The sequence below is a fragment of the Pholcus phalangioides genome, unplaced genomic scaffold, assembly GCF_987345545.1.
Source record: "Pholcus phalangioides strain wild (caught in Gottingen) unplaced genomic scaffold, Ppha-v1.0 ptg000030l_1, whole genome shotgun sequence".
NCBI lineage: Eukaryota > Metazoa > Arthropoda > Arachnida > Araneae > Pholcidae > Pholcus > Pholcus phalangioides.
This window is the reverse complement of record NW_028301620.1, coordinates 804,672-828,985: the sequence shown is the minus strand read 5'-3', so window position 1 is coordinate 828,985 and position 24,314 is coordinate 804,672. Positions and strand designations below refer to the sequence as shown.

Below are 24,314 nucleotides of genomic sequence, written 5' to 3'. Positions count from 1 at the left end.
ATTACTGGCACTTTACCATCTATTTCAAAACGAAAGCTTTTTTTGAAAGCACTAGCCAGTTTATGTATACAATCAAAATCATCCAAATTGTTAAAAAATCTGACAGCTTCAATTACTAGTTTACGGCATATATCTCCATTCGATGGCTCTACCAGATACTCGATATACACTGAAATTACGTCCAATAACTCTCTAATCACTTCACAGTCATCAACAAAACCATCATTGCCTGCATCGTATTGAGCTCGAATCCAGGGAAAGAAACTTCCCGCAAAGGTTTCGAGATCTCTCCCTTTGTCATTTTCCGCAAGCCTTCGAAGCCCCAAAATTTGGGCCCTGTCAACGGGATTTCTATAGATACAGCAGAGTGGCATGACGCAGTCGAAAAAGTCGAGAACTTACCCCTGACGAGCCACATCTATGGTCAGGGCCAGGTTTTTACCCTGGGCAAGACCGTACGACCAAAACAAACCACGGGAAAAAGTTTCGGAAACTTGGAAAACAATCGATGTCCGTTGAAATATCAAGACCGTTGATCCGTGTCGATACGCAAAAACTCTTAGGCGAAAACACACGTCATTATACTGACGATTCGAAATAACACTATTTCAGAGAGCAAAAACCGTTGCGACTACACATACAAAAACTATTAAAAAACTATCCTTAATGGTGGCACTTTGCGAGTTTTATTAATGTTTTACCACACACAAATATCAACTGTTAAAATTTCGAAGCAAACTTGATGATTCAATTAATATTATTGTTTATAAAATCAAAATCCGATTGCTGACTTTAATCGAAGAATTGTAAAAGTTTAAGTTGATAGGTGGCGAAAGAGATGTGTTCTACTTCATTGATATTTCTCAAATATAATGCGAGGTGATTCATGAGACAAACTTCAAGACACCCAACAACTTTTAGTCATAGAATGTGTAATCGAAACGCAATATAACCTTATGGCCAGAGTTGGTGAAGTAGTAGTGGTCGAATCGCAATATCAAAGGCGTTACAGGTCGTTTTTAGAGAGTGCTTTTTATTGGTGAGAGAGTTTGTTTTTATTGGTGCAAAAGACCATAAAAAAATGTTATGCTGCGTCAAACAATGATCAAAAAAGCGGTATAATGATTTATGGTAGAATTTGTGTCACCAGATTGCACCATGAGAAGGCCTTCTACATTCCGATACCCTGCACCCTGGTCACGAGCATTGGTTTACACAAGATCGAAATTTAGAGGGGGGGGGGCGCATTGGGTTTGGGGAGCACAAGAATATTTCCCACAGAAATTCTGAGCTACTAACCTTCAAAAAGCATTTTAAATTAACAGAAAATGAAGGTATAGAATAACAAAGGTATTTTCTTTAATATTTTAACTTTTTACTAAAATATTTGAAAATATTTATAATTTTTGATCGTCTTGGAGTGGGCACGCCCTCCCCCTCCCGTGTTCGCTCTTGCGTACGCCGCTGGTGAAAAATGTATGAACGCAGGGCCGTTACTTTCCTAGACAATTTTGCAGCAACGAATGAATAAAACGGTAGGAAAAACTTATATAAAAAGATAAGTTTTTCCTACCTTTTTATTTATACGTTACTGTATAATAAAAGCTAATGATGTTATGCGTGTGTAGGCAACATAACGCGGATAATCGTGATTTCAGAAACTACGAAATGAGGAAAGGAATTCGTGGGTTTTCTATTTTGGGCATTTTGCCTGTTGTGGCGTTGTATTTGTATTTGTATAATAAATAAATTTTGTCTTTGGATTCTGAATAAATATTAATTTATTAATTTCCATGTTTTCTCGTAAAAGTGCGCAAAAAGTTATTTGTGGTATACTTGGTTGAATAATAAGGAATTGTTTTTCAAATTATTTTGAGTAAATTTTATGCAGAATTTTAATACGTTATGTGATATACATGTGCTAAATAGTTCATTTTATGCTTTGAATGGCAGACATTTATTCCAAAACCCATAGATAAAAATGTAAACAGGTGCGCTCACTGTGAAACCGCCCTTCCCCCCCCCCCCCCATGCAATGAAGAATTATTATATTGATTTGATATACGATGTTGTATTTACTCTCATCAGGACGTTTTTGTTTAGGAAATTCTCTCGTAACATCTTGAATCATCAACGTTGCCCCCCCCCCCCAAAGCGGATGTTTGAGAACCACTGCATCAAGGTAATAGAGGTGCAGACTGAAAAGGTCTTTTCAGATAGTCGTATATCTTAAATGCGGCAAAATTTCTAAGATTTGCCCTGCTTAGAAGCATAGATGCCGAAACGAGCTCAAAATATAAAATCCCTTTACCTGAAAAATATAAGAAACCCACGCCTGGTTTTGACATCGACATTGCCCAATAAAGGGTTACAACAACGTGGTCTTTGAATCTCTAAAATGTCCATTTTTATTTTGAAATTCCGGTTAAGAAAGAAAAATAACTTATGAAGAGATGGTATTTTTTCGGCACGAAATATACTGAGAAATTTAATTTTCTGGATGTTATGCCGGAACTAATATTTGGAAAAAAAGTGATTTGTCTCCTCTCCCCGGGAATCGAACCTGGGTCTCTTTGCATACCGGGAAAGTGCGCTAACCAATACACCGAGGAAAATCCAATCGCTCCGTCCATTTTTACATTGAATTTCTTTTATATCAAATTTTTGAAGTTTTTGAATTTGAACTAAATTTGTGAATTGAATTGTGTTGAACTGTTGTCATTCCACAAAAGACCGTTTTGCGCGGTGACAATTTCCAAAAAGTTAATTGAAATATGGTCAACATCAAATATGATTTACGGGGGAAAGTGTTATGGAATACCGGGTTTTCTCCGCCTTTGGGTTTGGTCGCGAAGTGGAAGTGCTAAAATATAAAAGTGCATTTCAAAATGCTTCGTGATGGGCCATAGTGTCTCTCTCGGTCGTCACCATCATCTCTCACGGCTGCTATAGGAGAAGATTCCCCCCTCCCACTTTCAAAAATTTACTCCAGAAAAGTTTTAAAAAGTCTTCAATATATAAGCATTGGAAAAGAGCCTAATTTGCAGCTAAGCACAATATACATCGCAAGAGTTGAATAATTTTCTAAGGTTGTGCTCATTTTTCAGTTGTAAATAATTTCTTGTTAGATGGGACGATATTTTTATCAAAGATGGTGCTTTGGGTTATATGGGATGCTGTATTGGGGGCTAGAATATCTCTTCAAGAGTAATTTTCCAGAGCAGTTGTTCCCAAACCTTATACGTCACGGAACACTTTGTAAGAGAAAATTTCATCAAGGAGCATTCATTTTTGAAATACTCAAACGATCCTAATGCGCTGAAGTACCACAAAATTAAGGATAGACAAGAATATGCATATCACTTGTCTTGTTGCACTACTCGCCTGCACCTGTAAATATGTCAACCTGTTTACATACAGGCTTTTTGTAACAAATTTCAACAAATTAAAAAAAAAGATATCGGAGATGCAATTACAGTGTTATATGTAAGATAATTACCATTGCTCATTTAATACAGAAATTTTTTATTAAGCTTTGGCGTAGATTGATTCGGTTGCTAAGAGCTTCAGAGTGCATGTTTTATTATCTTCATTCGGTATATTATTTTTATTTACGTACTTGTGTGTGTGTGTGTTATTTTGCAATTAAAAAGCTGGAATACTTATAGCTGCAATACTAGTGATAGATCTCCGATACCTTTATCTTTATTTAACATTTAGATAATTAAGATAAAAATAGATGGGAAAAGCAAGTATACCATTGCTTTCCTAGCCACCCTTCCTTCATATGTGTAATGCTATATATATTTTTTCTCACTCGTCAACAGTAGATAAGAAGAAAGGAATGCAGAGGGGGAAAAAATAAATTTCTATTTATAGAGTTGTCAATAAAGAACAGAGAGGGAGCTTACCATTGTTATACCTACCATCTACTCTAGGCTGAGATATCTTGCTCTGGTACGGGAACAGGTTCAGAGAGTGTCCGAAAGTTATAAAATTCTACGGAGCATTTGAAGTTACATGTGGGAAATTATCGGCTTTAATTCAGTCGTAATCTTGCTGCAGAGAGCAACAAGCCTACAATGGTACAATTTTTCAGTCATTGCACTTCACTCATAGATGGAAAAATTGATGACAGGTGACAGCACTATAGCAAACAATACTCGGAAATAAACTCCATGTTAGGTTCACAACACATACATGAACATTTTCCAACATAGCCAAGGTCTCTTCTTCGACCCCACCTACTTATATCTCTTCATTGAGACAGAGCGGTGGGCCATGATCTGGTTAAGAGGAGGAGGAAGGCCCAACAAATCAAGTTCGGGTCGCGATGCATAGCTCAAGAATCTCTGACTGTTTCTACATTCAAACGATGGAAGCCCGGCGACCCAAATTCGGATTGAAACTCATAGGTTATAAGAACCCCTTCAATATATTATCGTTAATCAAGACAACATGATTTGCAGTAAGTAAACGTTTGTCTTATTAAGAGCAAAAACATTTCGATTCTTCTCATTTGTATGGACATACATATTTGTGTTTGCAAAACATATCGTCTAAATAGATATTTAGCATTCATTTTAACGATAAAAATGTTCTTTCTATTCATTCATTTTGTCGACGTCACATCACTTCGGGGAGGTGTTTGTTGAATAAAGAATTAAACGGACAAATTCACTGGAAGGGGGTTTTTCTAAAAAAAAAATTTCCATGAAAAAGAAACGAACCCTGTTATCTATTGGGAAAAAAATGAACAGATTAACTGCAGTTTTTCTCTTTGATGAAAAAAATATTTTTTTCATGTTTTTTTAATGGCATCGAAAGAAACGTAAACATTTATATATATTTTCCTTTCTCCTTATTTAAGAAAGAAAAGTAATTTTTTGTGTGTCTGTCTCTCTAAATATAATTTCGCTTCGTTCGACATTTTCATGTGAGAAAAAGTTTCCATGTTCAAGGATCTAATTCCTTGGAGAAACGGCAGAAAAATAAGAAACGTTTTTCGGTTCTTCTTCTGTCTGAGAATCGTTATCGTAAACGGGAAATTGCTTTTCAATCAAATGGAAATTCCATATCAGACGGCAAAAAAAAAAAAAAAATATTTTAAGGATTCAGAAACATGAATCGGGAATTGAAAGGATTCTAAAATGTATTTCCAATTGAGAAATTTCCTTTAATATGGCGTTTAAGTGAGTATAAAATGATCTCATATTCATATTTTTTATTTATGCCCGCATTTTGCTTTTATTTATCGTTTTTAACGATTTTTTCACCTTGTGATTTGATTCATTTACGATAACTAAACAAATCTGACACTCAAGATCTTCGCTTACAGTTTTGTACATGACGATCATGCGAGACTTTTGTTATAGTTAGGAACTCAGATTTTTATGACCCAAAGATGAAAGAAATATCATTGCTGATAGGTAAAAAAGCCTGAACCCCAAAAGTAAGTATTTTTCAAAATTTGCGTTTCGAGAGTGTTTATGCTCCTCATCAATTTGAACTCGATTTAACGAATAAAAGTGTAAATTTATTGCGATTCGTTAAATCGGGGTTTGACTGTATTATGCTCACCACAGGAACGTTTTGGAAACGTCCCGGCTTTTGTCATAGAATATTATTCCACGGTGATCCCAACAGACAGACAATATGGCCTTGTGTGTCAATATGCGTCTGGCGACCTTTATTGTCCTCGCACCGGGCAATTTCCAGCTGGATTGTAAAGAATCTCCATAGTAGAAGCAGTATCCTACTGTTCTCTCTGACACTTACAGTGGACGGAATTTATCGCGGTGGCAGCCCTGAAAGCACTAAGTTTGGATTTGCAGTGGAACAAATGATGTGACGAATTTTAAATTTTTCACGTCCAGTATTACAGCTAAAAGTTGCAAACAAGGAACAAACTTTTACTTGGTAGGCCTACTAGAACGCACTTTAACGTTTTCAAAACAATCGCGATTATGCAAATTAGACTATAAACACGACTACTGCAGCTCGTTTGGCACTACCTATCATTTCGGGCAAGAATTTTTTCCTCAACTATTACTTAATTTTATTGTATTAGTTTATGTTAGTTGTATTAGTTTATTTTAGTTGTATTAGTTTTTTTCGTGATAATTGTTCTCTCATTTTGAATTTCTTCATTTCTGTATATTCGACATCCATATTATTTTTATGGGTATCTTTTTTTAGTCACCTCGTTGGGCATTTTGCTTCTTGTGGCCTCTGTGTTTGTATGTGTATTTCGATAATGGTTTCTGATATTTGTCCTGGTTTTGCATGCACCTGGTCATCTTAGCTCAGTGCTATATTTGTACAAATACAAATACAAATACAACGCCACAACAGGCAAAATGCCCAACGAGGTGGCTGATAAAAAGATGCCCATAAAAATATGGTTGTCATATGTTTCAAAAATACAGCAACCCAATTAAAAATGCAATTAACACAAATAACAAACAATATATACACATGATAAAATATTATACAATGCCCATAAAGAATACTTATGGTTGTCTTATTCTAAGAATGGATAACAGCTTCTCGATTTACCCCAATATGTTTATCGTATTTCTTTTTAAACGTGTCAATTGTGTTACAATTTACTACCTACGGGGGTAAGCTATTCCATTTATTAACAACCCTATTGGAGAAAAATTCCCTGCGACACCATAACCTTGCATTGTCCCTCACCAATCGATACTGGTGTCCCCTTGTAAAAGCAGTCGATTGGCGGTGTACTAAAAGTTCATGGTCCATCCTATCCATCCCATTGAAAATTTTGAACACTTCGATCATATCTCCTCGACACCTGCGTTCATCCAATGTAAACATATTCAAAAAATGAAGTCTTTCTTCATAACTCAAGCCCTGTGTGCCAATAAGGACACGCGTAGCTCTTCTCTGCACCCCTTCAACCAAGTCTATGTCCCTCTGTAGGTATGGTCTCCAAAACCTTACAGCATACTCCAGTCCAGGACGAACTAAGCCTCGAAAAAGCGGAAGAATGACTTTAGGAGAACGCGAAGAGACCTTTTTGAAAATGAGACCAGGCATTCTATTCGATTTTTTGACAACCGCTGAACAATGTTCAGAAAACTTAAGTCGCTCGTCAATGAGAATTCCAAAAAAACGGTGACTCTAGTTGCATCCGGGATAGTGACACCATTCAACTCGTAAGAGAACCGTGGGTTGTTCGAACCAAAATGAGCGACCATGCACTTATCTACGCTAAACGTCATGCTCCATTCATTTGCCCATGCTGCAATCTTGTTTAAGTTGGTCTGGAGCAACTCCCTATCGCTTTCATTTCCGATTACCCCCATTAGCTTCACATCATCTGCGAATTTGCTAGTAATTCCATCGATACCCTGATCGAGTTTATCGATAAAAAGTGAAAAAAGTATGGGGCCAAGGACACTTCCCTGAGGAACTCCACTTGTGACGTCTGTCCAACCAGAGAATTCCCCGTTCACCATAACTCGTTGCGACCTATCTCTTAACCACGATTCTATCCAATTCAGCAAGTTGCCCCCTATTCCAATCTCGTGTAAACGCTTCAAGAGTTTGCCATGTTGGACCCGATCGAATGCCTTCTGGAAATCAAGGTAAACAACGTCGACATTTTTGCTCTTACCCAAAGCCTTAGTCACGTAATCATAGAAGCAAAGGAGGTTAGTTACACATGACTTCCCCTTCCTGAACCCATGCTGATTATCCGACAATACATTATTCTCGTCTATCCACTTCACAAACTGCCTTTTGATGATAATTTCCAAAATTTTCGAGATGGAGCTCGTCAAACTCACTGGACGATAATCAGACACCACTTCTCTACTACCCTTCTTAAATATCGGAACAACGTTAGCCAGTTTCCAATCTCTCGGGACGATACCCTCAGCAACACTACTCCTGTATATCTGTGCGACTGGCCCTAACAATTCATTAGCACCTTCCCTGAGAACCCTGGGATAGATATCATCTGGTCCTGGTGCTTTGCTTGCACATACATTTCTTAGAAGATTTAGGACCTCCACGTCTTCCACTTGCATATCGTTGAGCGTTTTATTACCCCATGCAACACCCGTATATCGAATATTATTATCTCCATTAAAAACCGACGCGAAAAAGTCATTCAAAGCACTACACATGCATACATTGCTCTCTAACCTAGAGCCTCCTATCGAGAGGGGGCTAGCTGTCCCCTTACGTTTATTATTGACGTATCGAAAAAATTATTTTGGGTCAGACCCAATGTTATCTGCCAACCTAGATTCAACTTCCTTTTTTCTATCCCTTATCGCTTTCTTCAACAGTCTTCTTTTATCAGTAAACAATGATAGGTCACCTCATCCACTTTTATACACTCTGAATGCTCTTTTCGTTTCAAGATAAATGTTCCGCACGCTATCCGTGAACCATAGAGGGTGTGATGTACAAACACGCTGTTTTCGAACAAAGGGTATGACGTCGTGCACAACAGAGGACAACTTCGAACTAAATTCTTCCCATTGACTTATCACCCCTACTGATTCCAACCGGTCTTTGAAAACTTCCGCTAACCTTCCTCTCAAAATATCAAAGTTAGTTCTTCGAAAACAAGGAACCAGTCTTTTGTTATCAACCTTACCCGAGAAAAAGTTACAGTGAAATCTAACGATATGATGACCACTGGAAGAAAACTCTTCCCCCTCAGAAACATGTTCAACTAGATCCTCAGAACTAGTAAGAACTAAATCCAAAATAGCAGTACCCCTAGTGGCTTCTGATACATGCTGATACAAAAAAATTTCGGGCACCAACTTAAGAAAGTCTCTTTCATACCGATTTCCAGATGAAAGGTTCTCCCAATCAATACCCGGGTAATTGAAATCCCCTAGTATGAGAACCCTCTTTCGCTTACACATGTAGGAAATTTCATCATGCATTTTGGCGATATAGTTTTGATCCCTATTCGGTGGATTGTAACAAACCCCAACAATAAGCTTATGACGTCTTTTGTTCTCAAGTTCAACCCATATGGTTTCAATATCACTTCTCTGCACGTTACACTCTCTAGCCTTCAAACATGATTTCACGCATATCAACACTCCACCCCCTTTCCTATCAGATCTATTTCTCAAAAAAGTATCGTATCCGGAGATGTGTAAGAAAGATTCATCCCCATCGTTTGCCCAAGATTCTGTAATGGCTATAAGATCCAAGTCCTCCACAACTATCATAGTTTATAAAAAATCTTTCTTGTTACCCAAGCTCCTGGCATTTATTAACACACATTTTAATTTGCCCGGTGGTTTGTTGTCAATCGAGAAGCCATCCAAGTCAGAGGTGGGTAATTCCCCGTCAGTACTGTTGTGATTATCATTAACTAACCCGCATTCCCGACTACGTGGTCTGGGAGTAAAAAACCTGACCTAAGACTATCGTAAACCTCCCAGACCCCTCTCTTATTTAGATGGATCCCATCCGAACGAAGCCACCTATCGGTAAATGCGGGAAGCTCCAAGAATGTGACCCCAAGTGAGGAGCAAATGTCCTTCAGGCCTATATTGAATTGGTGGATCCTACTCCTATATCCCCTACTACCCCTTGGCAGCACTGGAATCACTGCCACATCTGAACCCCCCTCCCTAGCGGATAATAGTAAATCCCGGTATTCTGACAGAGACTCACTAATATTCGCTCCTACCTGATTTGTTCCCACCCACAGAATCACCCGCAAGGGCAACTTTCGGCGATGAAAAACGTCTCGAACGTTGCCAATCTTCCCCCCAGGAAGACAACAGCGCTCGAAACCCCGAAAATCCCTACACACTCGGTTCCCAAGTTCCCTAACCATAGAATCGCCGATGATTAAACCCCTATCACTATCCCCCTCTACCTCATCCACGACCACCCATTCGCCCTCTAAAATGTCGTTGTTCGTGGAGATTGCTTCTTCATCAACAGGTGGCTCGACGACCAGAGGCTCCGTTATAACCGGGCCCTCTAGCACCCTAACTTTTTCCCGTAAAGCTTCGACCTCGAGTTCCAGCCTTTTTCTATCCAAGCACCCTTTACAATTGAAACTATCAGCTACTATACCCCTAGACCAGGGAAACCTCCCGTCGCAAGCTCTACACAACACTAGTCGAGGTCGAGGCATACTAACACTATTGCTAAAGCTAGATAATAATAATAATACTTAACAATACGAAAATGAGAAACGTTAACTGGAAATTAAAATAATGTAAAATACATTACTATGCAAAATATACGTAAGAGACTATACGAAAAAATTACGTAAAGTAGAATGCTCAGCACTAAATCACGAAGAATAAAATAAATATGTATATAAAGAATACAACACCCTCTAAAAAAAGTATTAAGCTACGAAGTACAATTTATACTTATTAGAATTAGCTAACTATCTCAAAACACTAACACTACAACAATAGGCCCAAAAAAAAGGAAAACAAAGTTATTGAGAGTACCCGGGAAAAAGTATACACTGTTTGCTAACACTAACGTCCAAAAACCTACGAACTTATATCAAAGAAGCGAGCGAACCTGGCGAAAAAACAACGAAAATGAAATGCGAACGAGAAAAATAAATATAAGTCGATCGAAAATACACAACGAAAATTTAAAAAAAAAAATGAGAGCAATAAAAAAAAACAAAAAAAAAACCACTTATCTCACAATCCAACGTGCGCTAAAAAAAAAGAAAATCACCGCAGAACAACAATAAACAACACGCTAAGTAAAACTCACGAGAACGAAGAAAAACACAAAGAAAGACACAAAATGGCGCACTGGCGTGTCGGTGAGCGGAGCGCGATAATAGCACGTCCGTTCCCAACGACGGCGAAGACTTGAAGACCATAATTATTTGGAGGTGGGTGGGTTCGAGCCCATGTAACCTGAAGTCTTCCCATCTCTAACCCCGTATCTTACCAACCCACCACTACCATTTGTACATGGTAATATTTTGATTAAATAAAATTCAGACTTATAAGCATTACGGCAGGAAATCTCTGCTTTAGTGATGATGAGTCGAGGTTTGGTTCAGTTTTTGAAGTTGAAGTATACTAGGCCATCTACCGCCCTAGACCACTAGACTACAAAGTAACGAACATTGGAATCTTTCCTTAGAGCTTGTATGCGCTAAATGGGACCGTACACGAACGGTCGGACCTAACTCAGGCCAAAGCTCATAATTGCTGACACTGCCACGAGATAGCGACGTATACAAGGACTTTATTCATCTTCGCATCAGCTGTTGAAAACCTTCATATAGATAGTGGAAAGTGAACTGTTTCCGGTTTTTCAATTATAATTTATCAGCGAATATTGCACTTGGAAATATCAAACTATTTTTTGTTGGCCTCAGGAGAGACAGGTTTACAACTTTCTAATTGGGTTTTTTGAGGATAGGATGTCCACATAATTTTTTTTATTACTATATAACCCCTTGCAACATGAATAACGTATCTACGTTCTGTACGTCATTTGGACACTTTTTTTCTAGTTGGAAGTACGCCTCTAGGATCAACGGTTGTCCAGTAAAATGCGAAAGGGTAATTATGGAATCACTCTGTATATACGCCTAGAGGCATCAAGGTTATTATCGCTAATGGTGCTTGCTGCTGCTGTTCAGTGAATGTTTGTTCTCCGTAATAATATCGTTAAACTATGTGACGGGAGTTAAGTTGTTTCCCGGAAGCATTTCGAGCTTCAAAGACATCCGAATTCGCTGCATGTTTAAATGTTTCTCTGTGTGTGCTTGTGTGTCTTCTACTTGATGGTGTTAGCTGCAACTTGCCATCAGCTCACAAATACGCTCCATGCAAAGATCTTGCCTCGCTATTTATAGCATGTCAGAAGTTCGTCGTACCGAATGAATTGCAATGAATGCGTCCGCGAAGTTTAAAGCCGGATTCCAATTACTGCGAGGAGCAAATCTGAAGTCCGTCTCATTCAATCGAGCTGCCACTCGCGCTAGACTCATTCCTGGGCGAACAATTACACGTACATATAAACACTCGCCCACCTCCCAACGCTTACGGAAAGCTTGATTGACAAACGCATAGATCAAATTTTGAGATGAGGCGTGAGAACATACTTCATCGATCGAGAAGTTCACAAAAGTTACTTAAAGATCAGAATCGTATTCTTGGGGAGCTACTATCGATATCAATGAAAAAAGCCGATGCACGCAGCATTACATTCGAGTGTATTTTGCATACAATGAAATCGGTTTGGTTCTTCTTAGTTTCAAGAATCCGCTTTACCTCAATCGCATATCTTTCTTTTCTGTACATCAACTGTATTCAAATCGCCCTTAGAGTGATAACTCTATAGTTCGTTAAAAAAATTAAAAATCCCCAAGTTTTTGAGAGCCGTGGTTAATATAGCCTACAGTATTTTAAAATTATACGTTGCTTTCGTATTATTGTTCGGAATTTTTTTTATAAATAAATTTCAGCTAAGAAGGAAGGGAAATATTGCAGAAAAATATTAATATGTTTTTCGAAATTTTTAGTGTTACTTACGGCACATCAATATGAAGAGTAAGTGACACGCTGATGTAAGATAATTATTTTTCTACATTTGAAAACACTTTCTAATTTAAAAAAAACAAAACAAATTATTTCAAAAACCTCACTTTAATTTCTGAAAGTATCGGCGCTGGTTTCTTTTTTTAAATTCTATAATTATTACTAATTTACTGTGCAATTTTTTTACACTCATTACGTTACACGTAAAAAAAGATTTTTCTCAGTGAGATTGGCGAGAATCGGCCATACCTTACCAAGGCCGCGCATCAATACATTGGTAGAGAGGCTTTCGTTCCCGTAGCAACGAGTGATGCGGTTTCCTCGTAGCTTCCCCTTCACTGCAAAGTTAACCTGAAACGGACTATAGTGCTGTTTGCACACGTCATGGTGAGAATAAGATCTATTTTACAAGTGTTATTACGCATTTGAGGAGAGTTTCTTCTTCTTTCTTCTTTTACTTTCCAGAAACGAGCGAAAAGGACACAAAAATCACCTCAAAATTCAAAAACAAATGTCTTTCATTCAAAATGCACTTTTTTTTCGCTTATAGGCAATCTCTTCGCACCTGAGCCAAAACTGACTATTGAATTTTTTTTTATTGCGTGTGATCTGTGCTTATTGTATGTCCCTTTAAAAAGAAAAAGTAATTAATTTGGATCAATATCTTTAGTAAGACTATTTGAGTTTGTAGGTCTTAATTTGAAAAAAAGAATCATTATAAATAGAACCCGGATATGATTATAATTTCTCAAAAATAATCATACCAAAATATGAGTTTCTTTCATACCAAGCAACCCAGAGTAGAAAGAAATAATAGATACAACAGCTGGACGACAACAGACGACCATCCACATAAGATGAACTCTGCCTGCCTCCACCGATAGCTTTAACTTTAGTTTCTTTCCGCAAACTGGAACATACTCCCCTTCACTGTCGTTGACTCATCGCAGCGCCCTTTATATTTTCGGAAAATGTAAAACATTACTTCTGTCACCATAAATCACATTCTCATGCCAATATTACTGTATAAATAAATAGCAAAAAAAAGCTGAAAATAATTTGACAAAAAAAGAAAACGCCGCAGTAAACATGAGAAAAAATGTATAGCTTCTCTATTTTTCCCCCACGACGAATATCGTATTTCTCTGCGAATTCAATTTTCTTCAATAAAAACTATCTTAAATCTTTCTGAACACAGTTTTGGTTCATTTTGCGTATTACAGTAAAACTTGGTTGATTTGAACTTTTACAAACTCCCCCTGAGAGTTTTTTATGTGATTGAATGTTGAAATTCCATGTATAATTCAGACCCTTTCTGAAACTTTTCGATAATTCGAAGTTGGAGGGAAAAAATCGTGATTTTCGTACAAGCAAATTTAGTTTGGAAAATTTCTACATGAAGTTACATTTTGATTTTTCCCGATCAAATTGTTAAACCAATAGCCATTTTTTTAAAAAACTAATAAAGGTTTGAAAATGCTGTTTTTCTTGCCCCCCCCCCTTTTTTAATAATTTAATGGCATTTTATTATTGTTTAGCTGTAGTGCATTGAGTCTGTGCATCCCTTAATACCGATTATGCTTTTCAACCTATACCTTAAGGTGCAACATTGAAAATATACATCTTTTTGTCGTCATTAAGAGTATAGGAAGTATTGAACATTGAAGGACCGGACACACCCCGCTTCCCATCTCAAGGAGATATCAAAGCGTTCCCGAAAGATGGGTGCATCCGGAATTTTATTAAATATGTATATGTGTATATATATCTATATAAATCTGTATTACAGAATAACAAGTCCAATTACAGGAGTATAAATCAACGAAATAATTATGATAAATCATGATCTAAGAATCGAAATCTAAATTGATATTATAGCATCCTTGGGGCACGTCCGGACTCGATAATCAAATTCCGTTGGTGGCGGTCCGTCCGCGTTCGTTGGATGTCACTAGTCGTGTAGGCCGTACAACGACGAATCGATGTCATGTTTGCGTCACATGTCCTTGTCCAAGTGTCCAAGTCAGCCAATGTTCGGACACCCAGATGTTTTAGCTCATTCTAGGCACACATTCCTGTTCCATAAGCATCTTACGTCTTAATTCTCCCGGGCAATTAGGAGATTTTCATCATTCCCGCATGATTCACCACGTTAACATGTTAAGTGTTTATAGTTTCTCCAATAAAGTTCGCCGTTCAACGACGTATCAGTTTCGTGAATTTCCAGTACCCCTACGCGGCCGCAAGTTGTAGACTCTCCCTTGTATCAGCTTTACTTGTCTGGAAGGCTGAAATTCATCCTGCTTCTTCCGTAGTCCACCCTTCTTGTCATGCAGCAAATATAGGTTAGGGTCTAAAAATTGAATCAATATATATATATATGTTAAAAAAAAAAAAAAGGAAGTATTAGAAAATTCAGATTACATAATACATTAACCCCCTTAACTGCTACTAGCGTATATATATGCCCTAGGGAGTTTTCTTTTTATGCGTTAACTGCCACGGACGTATTTGTACGTCTTTACGCTTTGTGACTCATAAATAATTAATTATGATCAAGAAAGGATGGTACTGGAGAGCGGGTGGCGTAGGTTTCGTCGGCAGTTAAGGGGTTAATGAAAGTACATTTCCTTGATAGCATAAGAATGATAAGGAAAATTTGGGAAACAGTTTAATGACAGAAGATCACGAACTGTTTCCAATAATCAGGTTTTGAATATGGTCAAGAAATTCTGCAGTGATGCTGATTCCAGAACAGTGGAATAATGTATCAGCTAAGCTCAATTCATTATAGTTATATATTATAATTAAATTATAAATTATAATTAAGTTTGGAAACGGTTTCGTAATTCACGATAAAATTGTAATGATTGGTAATCATTACCCTATGTGAATATTGATGATTAAGTTGTGATTTGTAGTAATTTTACAGGTCCAGGATAGATTAATTGTATAATTCGAACTTTTTTCCAGTGACTTTGGACTTCGAATCAACTAAGTTCGACTGTATTCAATACAAACGTACTACTATTACTCATGTTGTTAAAGGCGCAGGATGAAGAATTGAAGTTTTCAAAGGATAAGGAGTGGTGAAAAAGAAGTACCTGAAGAGGGAGAGAAAACAAAACAATAAAAGAGACGAAAGCACAGAAGGAAAACGACAATTATTATTAAATAATTAATTATTCCGTTTCTTATACATTGCCCACAAACACACAACATTCAAGGACAAAATTCACAGAATTCGTTTTTTGAGCCATAATTATTATATATTTGACGTTATTAACGATAAACAAATACGTACATCGTGTACACACAACACAAATATTTTCTTTCATTGTTGTTTTTTGGGAGCACAGTTTTTTTCTTTCTTTTCGGTGCATATTTAAGGTCATTACATTATACACGAGGCAATGAGCTACAGTTAGTCGAGGGTACAGCAGTTCCGTATCCTATGCAGACATGCAAATGCAGGCTCTCTTCTATCTTTTGGGTTCGAATATTTTCGACCTGTCGTTGAGAGCCGGAAAAATACGAAATACATTTATACCGTTTTTTATAAAATGCACGAAATTGAACATCATAATCCGACGTCGATTAATTTCGATAATTAAAATGCAGAACTAATATACAGGGTAGATACTATTCGAACGCCCAATAATTACACACGTGATTACTTATGAAAAACTAATATAGAAAATGGTTTTCGGTTTGACCAATAACGCATTAAAATTTGGTGACGTCACTTTCTCTCTCTCTCTCGAATCCTGTCCAATTCACCGAACGTGCACTGAACGTGTAACTTGGCGTTTTTAAGCTGATAGCAATACTATAACCCTGAAAGTAATCAAGTGACTAAAGCTGTGCCAACCTGTTTTTTTTCCTTGCCCTTACCCTCAAAAAATTTGACTTAACAGTGAAGGAAAGAAAATTATCATATTTTGGCGAAAAAATTCTGATTTTGGGAGAACAATTTTTCAAATACAACTCGTTTGGCTAACATTTTACAAATCTGGTGATAAATTTGCTAATGTAGTGATTCGAAGGTAACACGCAATAACAAGGTTAACATCACTCTACTTGAAGAGGAAAAAGCGCCAATCGTGAAAGAAAATAACTAAACTTGGCTTCTAACGGAATTAAATTTATCAGCTCATTTCCAATTAACTGCAACCCACCATGGAGAAAACATTTTTTTTCTTTGTTTGGCATGTTACTGATCGTTATGTTAGAAAACTGACACGTCACAAAAATTCAAAACGTTAAAACTACCTCCATGTTCGTGTGATCCTAAAAAGAAAAAAAAAATCCTTTTCCATATTAGTTTTTTTACAAGAAATCCTAATTGTTAGGTGGCTGATAGTATCCACCCCGTATGTACAGTCGTAATTCTTTGAGTTCTGGTGTCGATGTTTGAATCTAAATTTTCTACAAGTTTTTAGATGAAAAAATATACGATTTTTGCCTTGGATGAGCACAATTCACCTTTTGTCGCCTCGAACAAACGCAATGCCTATTATAGGCCGATTTTAATTTCGTATCAAATGCCTTCACTATATACACGATTCATATTCTTTTATCGAGTGATACTAACGTTCCGTGCGATGTCCACAAAATATATGTCATTCCGTGCGTTAAATGTTAGTCGATGAAATCTTTTCATTCGCGGAGCTCTTTTTACCTCGAGCACCACATGTCGAATGTCTACCTCATAATTATCAAACACCAGTGTCTATTCAAACAGAAATTAAACTTGTTTTAGGACGATAGTTATATCCTTACTACCTTATAGTTGCTTCTTTCTCATCAGATGTCGCTCTGACACTGATGCGAATAAACATCAGGTTACGTAAAAATTCGAGTGGGATATTTTCGAATGTTCTTTGAAATTCTAATTGAGAGAGAAGCAAATGTATATTTCTCGTGTCGTTGTATGCTGTCACAGACTAACAGACTATTTATTTGTAATTCTAGGATTGGTCCGATCCATGGTCGTGATGGAGGAGGGAGAAAATTTCGTTCGTTAGATCGCTATATTTATAGAACAAGAATAATCCCTAGGCTCGTTGATGTGCGTGCAGTATGAAGAAGCCTATCTTCTCACATTTGATGTATACAGGGTGAACGTGACCTGTTCTGCCTAATGGAATGGGGTAATGCGGGTGATAGACGAACCCAAGTGAAACATAAAATACCTTGTCAACCCTGTCCTATTTCGAACCGTTTTCGAGTTATAGGGGATATTCGGAGAAATTTTGGCGATTATTCGTTTTTTAATTTTATCAATCTTTCACACTTGTATCTCATCAATAAATCCCAGATTCTTCAATGAAACTAGTGTCGCCTTATATGATTGTTTCTGGTTTTTTTTCAAATACGTGCTTTATGTGTTGGTCTTTCATGTACTACACAAATATGTGTTTTTTAAGACGGCGCATTTTTTCCCCATAATCGATTATCCACCGTAACTTTCGTTCGGCAGAACAGGTCACGTTCACCCTGTATATACGTTTATAAATTTGGAAGGCTTGAATTCAGAATATCAGGAACAAGTAGCACCGCCCTCCAGCCTGTCAGGGTGCATCGACGCAATGGGAGGAACATAATCAGACACGAGCACCGTCCAAACTTAAGCATGAGGTCTGGAAGTGACAAGAGCGGAGTTGCCACAGAGGATTTTGCGGAAAGCGCTGCGGAAGTCAGGACTGAAGATGGTGTAGATGATGGGATTCAGCATGGAATTGACGTACCCTAGCCACAGGAAGAAGCTGAGTATGATCGCGTTCGGCTCGCAGCTGTCACAGAGGGGCAGAAGGAGCGCCATCACGAAGAACGGGAGCCAGCAGATCACGAAGACGCCGGTGATGATGGCGAGCGTCTTGGCCGCTTTCTTTTCCCGCTTCGTTGAATTGTCAGCTGGCTTCTTGGCTCCGTCTCTCTTACCGAAGTGTAAGAGGCGGACGACCGCAGTGCCCGTCGACGACAGGGTGGGCCTACTGCCAAAGGTGCTGCCATTCGAGGCCTTTCCCGGAGAGGTTTCCGGCACTTGCGATACTTCTGTCTCGCACGAAACATTCGTTTCCGCCATCGTTGACGAAGGGTCGCTTCCAGGCGGGGTGCTGTTTTTTGTTTCCATCAGAGATGGTGGTTTCTGGATCAGAACCATCGCTTTGCTTGCGGCTCCGGGTCGACGTCTGATCCTCTTCCTCGCTTCTTGGAATATTCGGGAGTAGAGCAGGAGAATCAGGATCAATGGCACGTAGAAACTGGAGAAGGTCGCGAACACCTGGTATCCGAGGTCTTGGCTCACGAGACACTGTTTTTTCACCTCAATCCTGGAGTTGAACTCCGGATCCTTCCATCCAAATATCGGGGCTATCGATACGGTGAAAGAGATGACCCAGACGAAAAATATCGCCAGATATATCCTAGTCTTGCTGCGATTCCTGGCATAATCTACGTTGGTGACGGCCCAGTATCTGTCCAGGGCGATGGCCAACAAATGCAGTATCGATGCCGTGCAGCACAATACGTCACATGAAATCCACAAGTCGCACAGCACAGGTCCCATGGACCACTCCCTGCTCACTTCGTAGACTGCTCCAAGAGGCATGACCAGCAGCGCCACTAGCAGATCGGCCAGGGCCAGAGAAAAAACGAGATAGTTACTAATGTTGTTCAAGTTTTTGTCCCTGACGATCGCGGCCATGACAAACACGTTACCAACGATCGTCAGGAAGATAATGACGACCAACACAGCGCATATGGAAACGAATCCGATGAGTTCGGTGATAGACGTCTTTTCAGCCTCCTCGACACTAAAGTTCGATGGAATCTTTTCGGCGCCGATTCCCAGCGTTAAATTCATGGAAGAATTTCGAGCCGTCATCATTTCTAGTTTCAATGAATCACGATAGTCATCGTAACTTTAAAACTACAACTTCACATATGACTCAAGTATTTGAAGACTATCCGGACAAACGGTGGTGTATCGATATAGTTGAGACTCTGGATTCTCAAACGGAGGAATTAATTATTTTCGCAGTCGTAAAAGATTATTTATGAGACAAAGTTTATCAAAGCGCATTGCAAGTGGAGCCGAATTATCCCTGGTTTTGTGAAAAGTTTTAAAAATCTCCGGAAGAGGGATAAACGCCTCCTCTAGTTCTCGAGAGCGTTTCACATATTACTCCACGTTTTTATCTCTTCTTGGACTCTCTGTTGGGATTATCTTCTCATGGAGGAAGCCAAGAAGATTTCTCTTTCCGCTTAGGAACCGAAAGAATCCGCTCATCCGAGTGACGGTAATCTCCGCGTTTCCGGATCTTTTGATGTGTTCCAAGCCAAGAGTTCCTTATTAAATGGAACTAGCTGATAGTCGTCGTATAAACAAACGTATGTACATATTAGAGAGCGGAACACATTTTTCCTTTCTGTCATCTCCTCGGCGGAGCGTCTTGTCGCAACTCGTGTCTCGGATAATCGGAGAGTGTCCGGATGATCCTCACATCGATTTATTCGTCATTTTCGTAACTGCCTGAAAAAAAGAAAAAAATTTGAAAGAGATGAGATTAGATGAGAACGAAATGAAGATACGTAATTAATGTCTTGTTAGATATCAAAATTTTAAATCAAACTATGTACAGCAAACTCCTTCCAGCTGATCACCATGAAACATGTACGTAAATTTTGATTTGCATATGTTACGTTAAATGTGATAAATGCGGTTAGTATACATTGTAACCGGTTATTAAACGCATTTTGATAAGTTTGATAAATTTCCATAAATTAATCACTTTTACCAGTGATTACGCATAGTACCCAAGTGTCGCGTCGGTGGCAAACATAATAAATTGTACTATATGATATACAGTAGTATACATGATAATTCATACATGTATTGTATCATTGTATCAGGGTACGATCGTAAAATTTGTTGTCATTATATCGGTTGCCCGACTATATTCATCACACATACGATACTCATTTTGACTTTTTTTTATGTTTATTAAATTGACCAATTAGATTAGGATATTATGCATAGTCACAGATAAAGGCGATAAATTTCAAGTATTTATCATATTTACCAACGACTTTTGATTATAATATATAATCTCCGGTATAAATGCGATAATGTTTTCACATTTTGTCAAATTTACCAACAATTTTTGGGTATTATGCATATTCACCGGTAAAGTGATAAATTTATCAATCTTACCAAGATGATTGCTGAGCATGCATAATAATCGATTATTATATATAATAACTGATTTACCACAATTACTGTAACTTCATAAGCAGAGAAAGTTTTAGAAATTTTTACATTAAGGAAGGAAGTTAAAAATTGTCTCTGTGGGCGCAATTTTGATTCCAGAGGATTTCATCCGAATAAGCGGAGTATCAGTTTATTCGTTACCCGATTAAGAGGGGCCTACTATATGCACTTCTGAGAAAATTTCCCGAGGACAAAAAGCTTGAAACATCCTGTACATAATTCGTACAACATGAAGTTTCACGTTTCAGAAGTCTAATTTTATAAATTTTTACCTTGTGTAATATTTTATCTGTTTTTACTTTTGGTGCGATTGAAATTCCATGAATATCCATCAGGAAAATGTTCAATGTTCAGAAAATAAACTCTTTTTTCTCCACAGTAGATATATTTCTCTACCTCTGTTCTGAATCGGGTGTAGGATAAACAAAATCTAATACATATTTATGCAAAAGTCGTAGAAAATTGGTTGTTATTTCAGCAATATTAATAACAATAACAACTCGGGAATTTTTCAATACCCAAATTCAGTTATACGAAGTCGCTTCAATATTATTCTATGATATTTTTTTTTCTTCGTATGAGTGATGAAAGTGAATTCTCGAATATATAGTGTGTAATTTCTATGCAGAGGAAAGAGGAAAAAAAATAGTATAAACGTAGAAGGTGCTCCAAAAACATTTGAAGCATTCCTTATACTATGCACGTATACTTCTCACAACATGATGATAGAAAAAAAAAATAACTCTCGTAAATTGAGTTTATGAGCTAATCCAATGTTTGTTATGTTCGAGAGTTTGTTGTTATTTGAGGGAAATATTTTTTTTTTTTATAGTTATTTATAGAAATCATTTGCTCCCAAACTGTCTCGATGCCTATCAGTATCTTAGTGAAGGGATAAATTCACAACTCCCAAATCCAAAAATATCCATAATACGTGTGGATATATCACGTTATTAAACATAAAATATGTATGCATGGAATATGAAATACCGTAAGGTTTTCGGACACTTTAACATTAGAAAGACATTAGAGCGGGGGAGAGGGATATGTTGTTTTTCCTTTCACTCCCAGAGTTACTTTAAGACATTATTTTTTCCTCTTTTTTGTCACTAGTGGTTTGAATTAAACATCAACACGATATTAAAAAAATGTTATGGAAAATTATTGTCTTTTTTCGTACATGCTCGAGGTAGATAATTTTATTTATTTAATCAAAATACAGGCACGAAATATTTTGGGGTTAAACTGGCTTGTGAACCCCGAAAAAAGAGTAAATAACCCTTTTATATATATATATATATATATATATATATATATATATGGTTGGATCATTGAAATAGAAGAAGTTAATGATCGTTTCTCACGATGATTGATTGATGCTCCAGAAGCTCGTCGTGGAAAGAATGCGCTCATCAATAATTCCTTGGCGTCGAGAACTTCACCGACGAACACACTCACACGAATATCTAGCATACCAAACATTATTTCTCGCTTTCATTCGACTCCAAGTAATGCGGTAACGAGTTTTTGTTTTTATTGTTTTCTCGAGTTGAATTATTATTTGAATTAATTAAAACGATCTTTTAATTTTTGTGCGTTAAGGCGTCATTGCATATGGATGGAAACGCAAACGTTGAAGATTTCGGTGAAAAAAAGTTGCGCACTAAAATCAGAATAGACAATGAAATTTATTCGATGATAAATTACGTAGAAGCAAGTTTTGAACGAAATTCAACGATATTTTCCTTTCCTTAAGAAATAAAGTAACCTTTCAAGAAACTGGAAATATTGTCGTGAAGAAAATTTTTATTTTTCTAATCTGCCTTGGTGAGCACGAAGTCCATTCTTCTAATAAAAATGTTAAATGATATTTGTGGAATTTATCTTCTGTTAAATTTACGGCTCATTTTGGACCGTTTATTTACGGGCGGTGAAAATATGGCGCTGCGTAGAAATTTTAACGACTAAAACTCTTTTTTTCTTTCCTATTCTTAATAGAAAAATAAAACAAAATATGACGGTCAGTTATAAAATTTTATAGCTTTTATGTACTAACAAGGGAGCGTACGGACATAAATTTTGGTGCATGAGAAGTCCGTAATGAGCCACGATCCGATTCGGTTTTGCTGATGGATTCGGGCGCTTGACGTAAATTTGAAGCTTTCGCGGGTCCGCAGCACAGTTAATAGTATCTGATCTGTGTGAGAGCATCACCCATAAAATGAGGCAAAAAGAATATAAATTCAATGCACATTATCCAGTCGATATCATTATTTTCGATCCTCTGTCTTAATCATCGCACAAAGCACGTGGAGCATTAAAAAAAAATTCGCTGCATTTTGTCATACAGAGGATTCCATAAAGTAGGGTTACTTGAAGCCCTGGGACGGGGGGGGGGGTTACTTGAACCCAAAACAAAATAAATGTTTTAAATCACTCTTGGGTCTGCTGTTATTCAGATATAGACATGATTCCATATCTCTCTTCTACAGGTAGCATAACTAGCTAGAGTGCATGAGGCACTAAACTACGTCCCCGGTCTTTCCGCCTTTTCTTAGTTCAGGTTGTGTTACTGGGAGATGAAAATACAAATTATTGTGAGCTGATATCTTTCACCTTCACTTTTTTGCACACTGTAGTCACAAGCAAGGGATAGAGAAATTTACATTTCATATATAATCCTTAAGAAAATAGTTTTAGCTATTTTTTTTATAGATAAAGAAACACAGCCACTGAAAACATTAACATTTATATGTGATGAACAGTGTGCTGATAAACCAATAATGACGGTTACTTAGACCCAACCAGGAAATGGTTCCAAGTAACCCCTGGATAAATATTTAACTATGTTTTTTGTTTTTGTTTTATAATTTCACCGCAAAAATTATTTATATCGTCACTTTTTGTCTATTTTCTTTAATTAACTGGTTTAGCCTCGTTTCATCTACTTTTATTTGCAGATCTGAAATCAAAAATGCCTCTTAATTACAAGAGGTCTCCTAGTAGAAGAAATTATGCGGATTTTACAGCTGAAATGTTAGAAATGTTTAAATGCTGTAAAATTAGGTCTTAGAGACACGCAACAACTCACTTTAAAATAAGTAGGTCTACTATAAGAATGAAAATGAAGAATGATTTATCAAACAGATCTGAATATACAATCGTTTTCACTAGTGAAGAAGTGCTACATAAAAAATAAAATTAATCCACCAAAACTGATGAAAAGGGGTTGTTAGTTACAAACAAGTTTCTGGCTTTTCATACATTATTATCTTTATTATAAGGCTAGTTAGAAATATACAGGGTGCATAAGTAACAGGGCGTATGACATTTTAATGGCCAATCGTTGATCGTAGATCCAGGCATACTTCAATTAGGAAGAAGTACCCAAATAACTGAACCCAAGACTGTAAGACTCAGTTATGTCATTCATGTTACTAAAGGTTGTAAACTCATTAAAATAAAAATGTTAACTTTCTTCACGGACACACTGT

General features: G+C 37.3%; 1 protein-coding gene across 1 annotated transcript in view; it reads right to left on the bottom strand.

Annotated features, from left to right (window-relative positions):
- Positions 1 to 15,738: 15,738 nt before the first annotated feature.
- LOC149067416 (5-hydroxytryptamine receptor-like) overlaps positions 15,739 to 24,314 on the bottom strand; it is a 173,725-nt gene continuing 165,149 nt past the window's right edge. Inside the window, exon 2 of the mRNA XM_089252720.1 lies at positions 15,739 to 20,082. Coding sequence (XP_089108846.1) covers positions 18,175 to 19,437 — 1,263 coding nt within the window. The 5' untranslated portion in view covers positions 19,438 to 20,082 and the 3' untranslated portion in view covers positions 15,739 to 18,174. The remainder of the gene's footprint in view (positions 20,083 to 24,314) is intronic.